The following is a 10,548-nucleotide window of genomic DNA, read 5'->3' as shown; positions in this document are numbered from 1 at the left end:
TCAAAGGTCGGAGAAATATCTATTACACGTTACTGATGTACTAATATAAAATCATTTGCGTGATGTGATGTAAAAAGAATTACGAATTATGGTATAACAAAACATAAATTAACTAGATTCACCAGAGAAATTAGAGTTTTTGTACAATAATTTTATTTCACCAACTGGAACGCAAATGCAATAAAATGTCCAACAAACGGAACGCCGTTCCGGTGCGTTCCGGCTCTAGCTCACCACTGGTTGCAACCATTCCGTTGGCAAACTATTTCCCAAGAGTGAATATGCATGCAACTCTGTGTCTAAAAGAAAGACAGAGTACGAATAAGAGTACGGGCCATCCGGATACTTAACCCGAACACAATAGAAAATTGTCTCTAGCTTCTGTTTGTGTATGGTTACATACGAAAGTCTAGGACAATTTGCACGAAAGTTATGTATATACCAAATAACATATCGGCGTTGGAGACAGACTTCTATCCGCTGCGCAAAACCACCGGGACATAAGTGTCCCGCTTTTAGCGTCTTGTCCCGCCAAGTCAGCCGAAAATCCCGCAAAAGTTTTGCATTAATAGTAAATTGCATGTGGTCTCTTTTGTCGTGTATTAACACCTCATTGTGGGTCACACAGGAAAAATGGCAATGAAATTGAATTGAAAAAGGGAAGCACTGCAATAAATGTTTGTTGTACATCAGCTGTTACGATAGTTTTTTTTTTTAAATAAACTGTTTTTATTAATAGTTTCATATTGAACCTCCAGCCCGGTGAGTAAGTCTATTATCTGAAACCGGTCCACTCAGCAAAGTAATTGCCCACCCCTGTACTGATAATTGCAGTAATCAAAAATTAGTCTCGGAAAGGCTGCAATGGACTATGCTAAAATTAGCTATCAGTACCTGTTACCTGCATTCTAATTTGGGAAAAAATTCCGTCTAATATTAAAGAAAACTCACTTGCAACATTCAGTAAGCGATTAAAAATTCATCTACTTGATGGCTATAGATAGATGAAAAAAAGACTAGGTTTATTTCCTTACCTATTCAAGTTATATTATAATCGTATTGCTGCTATGTCCATGCTCTATAATTTTTGCCCAAATCTCAAATAACTTTAATAACAACTTCCCTCGTATAATAACAAATTCTGCAACTAGTGCCCAATTAGAAAAACAGCCCTCTAACATTCAAATTATAAGAAGAATTGCTTATGGTTTTGATCGTGGAATTCAGTTTGTAAGAGTCAACTCTCCAAAACACTCTTAAAATAAGCGTTAAAAATTTTGCTATGGTAAACCATGGTTAAGTGTCCCAAATCGTATTATAAAAGTTTACTTTTTATTTTTCATTATGTTTGCAATCCTTCGCTATATTCACCAATGTTACATATCGTGTGTTGTACTTAGTTGCTCTAAACCAAAATTTCATTTCATATTACATCCATGATATTTCCTAAGCAATTTTAACTCTCTATTTTTATATTTGATTACTATTATTTGATGTTCATATTTAAAGTGTCCCAAATCGTGTTATAAAAGGTTACTGCTTCTACGTTTGCAATCCTTCGCTATATTCACCAATGTTACATATTGTCGGTTTACTTTGCTGCTCTAAACCAAATCTCATCTTATATTACATCCATGATATTTCCTAAGCAACTTTAACTCTCTATTTTTATATTTGATTACTATTATTAAATGTTCATATTTAACGTGTGCCAAATCATGTTGTAAAATGTTGCATTCTTCATTTTTTATTCCATAGGGCTAACATGCCAAGCTTATATTGCATTCATGATATTTTCTCTGTAAAATGAGTTCATATATTCCTACAATTCGATTATGACTTAAATGTTCGCTATCAAATTGTCCCAAATCGTGTTATAAAATGTTACATTCTTTATTTTATTAAGTGAATATTCCAAGCTAATAGCTCATTTCCATCATCCCTAAATTTGTTAATCAAATCAAAATACTTCTTCATTGAGCTCCCTGTTCAATCTAATTTGCATGAATGGCCTGGACGGTATGTTAGTCGTTGGCCTGGACTAATGAATTGTATATGTTCTGTGCAATCACACTGCTATTTAATGTTTATATTCGAAGTGTCCAAAATCATTTTACGTAGGGTTATAAAAAAAAGCATCCTATATATTCCTATATCAAGTCAACTTTTTTTGCCAACTGTGTGTCTTTCATTCACTTGATTTATAATTTATTATCGACTGTATTGATTATATTGAATTTAATATTACTTTATTTATACTAAGTCAACACTATCAAATATTTGCATGAATGGCCTTGTCCAAATAAATGCATTTTGTATACAACAAAAATCTGTATTGTTTCGATGATCCAACCCGTGCTTCTGATTTATAACACTAGTATGTGTATGTTATAATGGAACTCCACCCTTGTTCAAATTCCTGCATGTTCTGTATTAACTCACCTTCACCCATAAGTTTACAAGTTTCCCAAATAAATCGTATCTTATTGGAGTACCTGGGCTCCACTAAGCAGTTTATATTTTGGAAATTCAAATTCAATATGAGGCGAATTTCGGTCAGTTGAAAGAACCGTATACCATAGTTTTCGCTTTGATAATAAAACATGTAAATATTGTATATATTAAACTAACATGAGAGGTATTAATAGATTGACACCGAACCTGTTATTTATTTTTTATGCTTATTGAATTGGGTGGCAACTGACTCTGATGACCTCCAAATGTCGTATCGTTGCCTCCCAGTCATGTACCGAAAACATTTGTTTATTTGTTATGTATGTATGTATATATTGTTTTCTTGGTTTGACAAAATGAAATAAACTCACTCTCTCTCTTAACTGAATATTCAGTTAACCACGGGTGAACTATAGGGAGTATTTCAGGGGTCAAGGGTCGGGGAAACGTCCATGAGATGTCGGAATTTTGATAAGTTAATTTTGCACAAATGCCAAAATATTACAATATTGCAAAAAAGTGCCGTACCAGCGTTTGTTGATATCGAAACCCATTACGGTATTAAATCCTAAGATATTTTTTTCCATACATACCAGTATTTAGAACTGTAGTAGTGTGTCGGTACTTCTTGACATTCAACATTCCTACTCCGATACCGAGGCGAACCTGAGGAAAGAAAGTTCAGAAGTCTGAAGCATACGGTACCGGTACCTACCGGTACAAACAGATAAAGCTATACCTACATACCAGTATACATACCGGTATATCAGTATATAGCACATTACTACGATAAGCTGGTATTACTTAAAAAAAAGTCTTGGCATAAAGTGCTCTGACCAACAAGTAAAATAAGACTTTTATAACTGGATTAACCCTTTTAACTTCTTTCATTTTTTAAATAGTCAGCCCATCATATTTGTCTCGTATTAGATAAAGTAATGAAGTATCTCAGGCTCATCAGAGATTCCACATCGAAAACTCATTTACTGAGTACTGGTATTGGTGCATACTTGGGAAGATCAAGTTCAAGATGTTCGTCACAAAATGCGATCAGTGTCAGTGGTATGTACCCACCGATTCCAACACCATTTGCTGGAGACAAGATGTCAATTTCCTATGATCAATTAGCTTCTAACTTTGATAAATGGAACAAAATGCCATTTGGAGGGTATGTTGTCCAAGGATCCAATGGTGAATACCCATTCTTGTCGACTGAAGAACGTGTAGAACTTATAAAACACGCTAGAAAAATGATTCCGAAGGACAAGCTCTTAATTGCTGGCTCTGGCTGCGAGTCCACAACTGCAACTATTGAAATGACACAGAAAATGGCTGATTGTGGAGCTGATGTTGCTTTGGTGATTACCCCTTTCTATTACAAATCTGGAATGACACAATCTGGACTTTCCAAACATTATGAACAGGTTGCAGATCAGTCACCTATCCCAATACTGATTTATAATGTTACTGTTAATACTGGATTAGATTTGCCAATAAACACCATACTTCGTCTTTCAAACCATAAGAATATTATTGGTATGAAAGATAGCAATGGAGATGTTGCAAAGTTAGCAACATTAATTAATAGAACTAAGGCTGTACCTGGTGGCTTCCAAGTTTTAGCAGGTTCAGCAAGTTTTCTTTTACCTGCTTATTCAATTGGGTGTGTGGGAGGTGTGTGTGCACTGGCCAATATATTAGGTAAAGAAGTATGCAATGTTCAAGAGCTCTTTGAGGCTGGAAAATTACAAGATGCTAAAGTATTGCAACAAAGATTAGTTGCCCCAAATGTAGCTGTTACTCGCGAATATGGTGTTCCGGGACTGAAAGCTGCTTTAGATGCATTTGGATACTATGGTGGCCCAACTCGTCTGCCGCTGGAGGATTTGGATGATCAAAAAAAGTCAGAGGTGCTGAAAATATTTCATGATAGCTGTTTTTATCAAAGGTAATTTGATTTGTCATGTTCACCTTTATAATTGTTATATTCACATTAACTATTGTAATTTTCGATAACTTCTAAATGTTGAATCATCATGTTCTTCAAAGATTTTATATTTTTACATCATATGAAAAACAGTGATAACAAACAATAGTAGCAAATTCTTCTTTCATGTTCAAGCTTGAAACCCCACTGGCATACTTTGGTACACACAAAGTGCAATATTGAATTTAATTGTTATTTGGATTTTAGTGGTCTATATTAGACTACATATATATGTATCAAATTTTAAGTATGTTTTATTTAAAATGATTATTTCATATTTTTATTTGTCACTGGAATTGTCATGTTAATATTATATTGTATCATACTGGTAATGGAATTTTTCAACTGTTAAATGTCATTTTTCAAAGAAAGTCATTGAACATAGATTGAGAGTCTCATAATTTTTCTCACCAAATGTTGAATAGGAACATGATTTATTTGCTTTTATGTTTCATACCACTTGTCTATTCTAATGCTGAATGAGGAAGAGGCTGTTTAAAAGTTATAAATGAGTTATGCAATATGTGTCATGCTCATGATGATGATATTTTATTTGTAAAAAGCACCAGGGTTGACACGACTTGAAGTATGAATTCGTAAGAATTTTCAGTTCACATATGTATGAGAACTTATTAGTTACATCAGATATGTTTTTTTTCCATTACTCAAAATATGGCTGAGAGTTCCTTTCAAGCTTAATAATTTCAGTACCTCGTCTTCTCTTTAAGTACAGACAGTTCTCCTTTGTAGGCCTACATGCGGATAACAATATATCATTGTAAAATTTAATTGCGATTTTTAACCTTTTGGTGTGTAATATGGTAATTGGAGCTCTTCTAATATCTGCTCTTGGAGTTTGTTGTTCAGTGTTCAGCATTAATTTTTTTTGTATATTTGTTGAATGCTGAAATGGAATCAATAGCAATAATAATGAATGGAATAGGTTTTGATCATATATTTCAGGATAATTACTGTACCCTGCTTTTTTTTGCCTTCTAATTCCAATGTATGTCACACTCGGACTGCACATGCCCTGCATCTCTTATTGTGAATTCTGTTGTGCCAAAAGTTGATTATGTACGCATATGCATTCATCACCGTTTTAATTCATAATGAAAATAATTCATTGGGTATTGATTTCATTTGTTTTTCCTGGAGGTGGTATGAAATACAAATATATATTCAAATACTGCAGAATCGCCTCTTTGCTACACTATTCACAAACTATTGCTTTGATCAATACTATGGAAAGCGATGGCCAGCATCTCGCTGAATCCAGGCTTCGATTCTCAATGGAGTCGAATGCATTCTAAATTCAGACTCATTATGCAGCATGCAATAATCAGAAAAACCGAGACAACCGGCCAGACAGGCCGGGTGAAAGAGAAGGTCGGAGTATATACTCCTTATGCAGCACGGTATAATGATACCGGTAGCTTATAAGAAGGCGAACCGAACAACCTGGCCAGACAGGCCGAATGAAAGAGAAGGTCTTGAGTATATCCTCATTATGCAGCATGGTATAATGATACCGGTAGTTTATAAGAAGGCGAACCGAACAACCTGGCCAGACAGGCCGAGTGAAAGAGAAGATCGGAGTATATCCTCATTATGCAGCACGGTTTAATGATACCGGTAGTTTATAAAAAGTCGAACCGAACAACCTGGTCAGTTGGGCCTAGTGAGAAGGAAGTATATGAAATAATTAATACGGCCTTAATATGCATAAACGACATGCAAATTGCAAAAGTTTTACGCGTCACGGGTTCATGAGTCCAACAGTCTCCGAAATTAATGTCAATGATAAATCAATATGTTTTCCACTACGTGGATAGGTCGTAATCTGTTTGCGGTTGGCAGCTTCCGAGCGGTGTCTCCAAAATGTCGTGTACCACTTGTCCTACTTGACATTTTGGAGACACCCGCTTCCGAGAAGTCCCGCGTTTTGTGTACGAGTTAGCTCAAATTAAGGTCCCGATTCCCTGCAAAACTGAAAGAAATACCACCGAGGCGAATGGAGCTTTAACTCGTTACTTGAAAGAGACAAGCCATGATTTTATTATGAAGGTTTACAATGCAAATATTTTACCTGCGTTTAGCAAAAGTTTTCCCGTGAATGGTATTCTGATCTGACCGCCGTCGGATGCGAACGCGGTACCAGTATTATGTGATGGAATACTGGAAAAGGAGATGCTTTTTTAGACTAAAACTCTGGAACCGGACAAATATAATTCCTCCAGTGAATCTGATTTCATAACAGTACCGATAACTGGTTGGAGCCGAAAAGACTGAAAGAGTTGTTGCAATTTTGGTGAACCATTGATCCGCCTTAACGGACTAGAAATGTTGGGTTCTCAAGCGAAATACGAACAAACCAGAGCCATTTTATAATGGCTCTGAACAAACCAACGACTAACATACCGGAACAAACGGTCAGAACAATGAATCCTGTGACATTAGAGTAAACCAATATATAATTCTATTCATTGCAAAGAATGCCCTCGATTCTTCTGAAATCTATGGAAACTTTAATTGTTAGTTTTTATGTGCAACGATTGGACTGCCTTCAAATATTGGTATTTGCATGTATGCGTGTTCTCGAGTTACCGTAGCTATATTCTACAACACAATGGGATTTTAGGTAATCACTCCCAAGTCCGAGTTCAAAAGGCTCCCGATCACCAACCGGCGCTCATTGGCACATTTGCGTACCGCGTACCCCTAACTGGAAAGGGATATTTGAAATGACGCCCCGATTTTAAATCAACATTAAGTTGCATCTAAATGAATAGTCAAATTAATAACTGGGATGTATAGTATCAGAGGAATATTTCAAAACTTGAACATTGAAGCTAAAGCTAAAAGTGCAAGGGGAGAGATGGTACTTACTAATCTAGCTCAAATTACAGATCTATATTGCTACATAGTATAACGCAGCGTATGTGGTCGAAGAGGTAACGAGTCGATCAAAATTATTGGTCATCATTCACGTTTCTAGATTTAAAATTGAATAGAATAAGATTCTCATATTTATCCCAGGGAGGAGAGGAAAGTCGATAAGATGACGCCTTAATCACGATATGGCGTAACAGGGCCTTTCATCTGGTTTCGGGGTATGGAGAAATAGTTTTTGAGTAATTTCTTTTAAACGAATGGAGGAGGAATCCGTAACAAATATCGAAACTGCGTCATAAAAGACTATGCCCTTTACGCAATATCGTAAACAAGGCCTAACAACTAACGAGACCCAATAAAAATAAACGACAGAGCAATGCTCAAAAATATATGGAACCAAAATATGTGAAACTCGAAATGAATAATTCTCCGTTCACTGTAGCAATTCATATTGGTATCAGTCTGGTATTACCCAGGTCTAGATTTAGACGATAAAGGCCCGTAGCCATAGGCTGTTTCAGTTGTGGCGCCCCTCTTTAAGAATGACGTCACAAGATTAAAGAATCTATTATGAGGTCATAACAGGTCTTTAATGTTATGTTGATAAATATGGTGCCATACACAAATTTTTAAATTGCAAAATTTTTGAACAAGCCTTTAAAATAATCTAAAAATAAATAACAATTAGGGCCCAAGGCTTGACGCTCCTAGGCTTCAGCCTACTTCTCATCCCCGGTTTTTGTAGAAAAGATCGGCAGTCCATCGTGATGGAATACCACGTGGTGGCGCTATGTACGCAAAATCAACACAATTTGGCGTGAAAAATCGGGACCCATAAGACAGGGATAGCGAATGACTCGCTCGCCACAAGTTAATCCATTGAGTTTTTTCGGTGACCCACCAACTCTTAATACAAAAACGTATTAAAATTTCAGTGATACAAAACCGGCTTTGATTCAATCTATCAATAACTAATACACGTTTATGACGGTGACCGTACATTTGAACCCACGTACATTTGAACCCATGTGTATATCCGCGGGTTCAATCTATATGCGGGTGCTAAAACCCATGGGTTAGGGTTAGTATGGGTTCTAATATCCGCAAAACAAAAAAATTCTATAGGTGCAATAGTATACAGGTGCAATTGTCGTGGGTTCAAATGTAATGGAACCGTTTATGACATAACGATACAATTGATTTTCCTATTTCTCTCAACTTGACTTGTAACAGCGGTTCTCTTTCAGAGATGCACGAACTAAGGTGGGTCGAAGAACTAAATGATTCTTTGCAGTTTATTTTTCCCGCTTAAAGGCCGGTTGAAAAATTGACTTAATTGTATTGACCTAAATTAGCGACCACAGAATAGGAAAAACAATGAAGCAGAATAGTAGTGACGCCACTCAAAAATTCTATAATTCCCTCATGGTGGAATTGCCTTTCAAACTTTTTTGAAACCATATAAAGATTTGCCAAGTTGCTCATTGATGCAAACTCTGATTAAATATCTATGATCCACGGTCTTCTTTACCACAAATTTTTTTTTTACCTATTGATTAAAAAAGGTTCACAATCCATGCAATAGGATTTATGAAAAAAGTTGTAGATTTCATTCCGTCTTTATTGAAAATTTGGTGCTCCCGAAGTATGCGAACCAAGATGGCGGACATCGGAACGTAACATGGGTAACAGGTTAGGGTTAGGCGATAATTTTTTTCCAATTTTCCTTATTTTAGTCCTATCATCAGTTCGAAGACTAGCCAAGAGCCTCCCGTAGTATTTATACCTAAAATTATGGCCTAACCCTAACCTAGTACACATATTACATTCCGATGTCCGCCATCTTGGTTCGCATACTTCGGGAGCCCCGAAAATTTAAATCGATTGGCCCATTACCTCCCGAGAGAGAATATTTTTTAGCAAACAACAACATTTGAAAAATGTTGGTATGTTCCAAATAGGCTAGGAAATTTTTCTTCTGCAAATACTAAAATTTTGTTGGAAAAAATCAGAACTCGCAAAAATCTAACACTTATCTTATACATTGCCAATAGCTCAAAGCCACGGAAGATAAAAATGCGTAGGGATTATGTGCATTATATGCCTGAATGCAATATATGTGAATATGCCTTTACTAAAATGCAAAGACCGTCATACGTTCGCGTTACATTGTTTGGTGATCATACACAGTTATAAACAAAACAAGTCTTACTCCACGAACTTTGGGATTTTACTTCAGTATCCAGGTACACAACATTTAACAACGCGCACTTGAGGCTCGCCGAGTCCGCGACTCCGTATGTAGGCAAATATTTGCATCATATCGACGAAGCGCACTATTTTGGGAATTCACATTTCTCTCTCGTTGCGTCGCTACAAAAAGACGTGACGTTGAATCAGCTGATCGGCGTACAATGGTGAACCGGCTCCGTCCAGTTGAAACCGACGAACTGAAATCGGAAGCTTAGCGTCATCGTACACCGACATACCAAGTATGCGTAGCATAAGGCCATGTGTAGTAGTTTCGTTGGCAACGTATCATTATATTCCACTGAGAGGCATACACAAAGCATACCGTACTACGGCTTTGTTTTTGTTCCACCGAAAAAAATCGATGTTGCGAAATGGTTCTTTCTCGTTTCAAAGCGACTACGGCAACCGAGTCGGTTACGTCGGGTGACTAATGTCTGCGTGTAAATTTTATGTGTACGTTTATGACATACCGTGGACTTTACCCGGTAAATTATATTTTTTAAATTCGATTATAAAAACGTTGAACCAAATAGTCTGGGAAACGGAGTAGCAGGCAGCAGGTACGAAAATCTTTTTTTTCGCTGTATACACCGAGTATATGATTATTCGACTACTATAAGAAAAATAATTGGAAATCCAAGTTACAAGAACAAGTAATTTTCGTGTTGATAAAATATAAATTCAAACGTTGGGAACAATCCACTCGAAATATAGTTAAAAATTCAAGATGATTACGAAAGTCAAGGTCTTTATTTTAAGATAAAAACTAGATTCGTCGTAAAGTAGAAAAATATATAAATGTAAAGTATAAGTTAGGAAGGGGTTTATTAAATAAGCCTGTTCTGGTCGAAGGATGAGGATTGAAAATATTGATTTCTGTAATGTCGTTATAGTTTTGAGTGTAGTCATGGGAAACAAGAGTATTCATCCGCAAAGCGCAAGATTTTGAAGCAGTGATA

General features: G+C 36.2%; 1 protein-coding gene across 1 annotated transcript; it reads left to right on the top strand.

Annotated features, from left to right (window-relative positions):
* The first annotated feature begins 3,336 nt into the window (after window positions 1-3,336).
* LOC120331743 (4-hydroxy-2-oxoglutarate aldolase, mitochondrial-like) lies at window positions 3,337-5,638 on the top strand. The gene has a single exon (XM_039398883.2). It carries the CDS (start codon window positions 3,393-3,395, stop codon window positions 4,404-4,406), a length of 1,014 nt encoding a protein of 337 aa, XP_039254817.2. The 5' UTR covers window positions 3,337-3,392; the 3' UTR covers window positions 4,407-5,638.
* The last annotated feature ends 4,910 nt before the right edge of the window (window positions 5,639-10,548 follow it).

The sequence above is a fragment of the Styela clava genome, chromosome 6, assembly GCF_964204865.1.
Source record: "Styela clava chromosome 6, kaStyClav1.hap1.2, whole genome shotgun sequence".
Taxonomy (NCBI): Eukaryota; Metazoa; Chordata; class Ascidiacea; order Stolidobranchia; family Styelidae; genus Styela; species Styela clava.
Note: the sequence above shows the minus strand (reverse complement) of the source record. Positions and strands in the feature narration are given on the sequence as shown.

What these genes read in the sequence shown, in the direction of transcription:
- LOC120331743 (XM_039398883.2), top strand. Translation starts at nt 3,393, where the DNA reads ATGAAGTATCTCAGGCTCATCAGAGATTCCACATCGAAAACTCATTTA.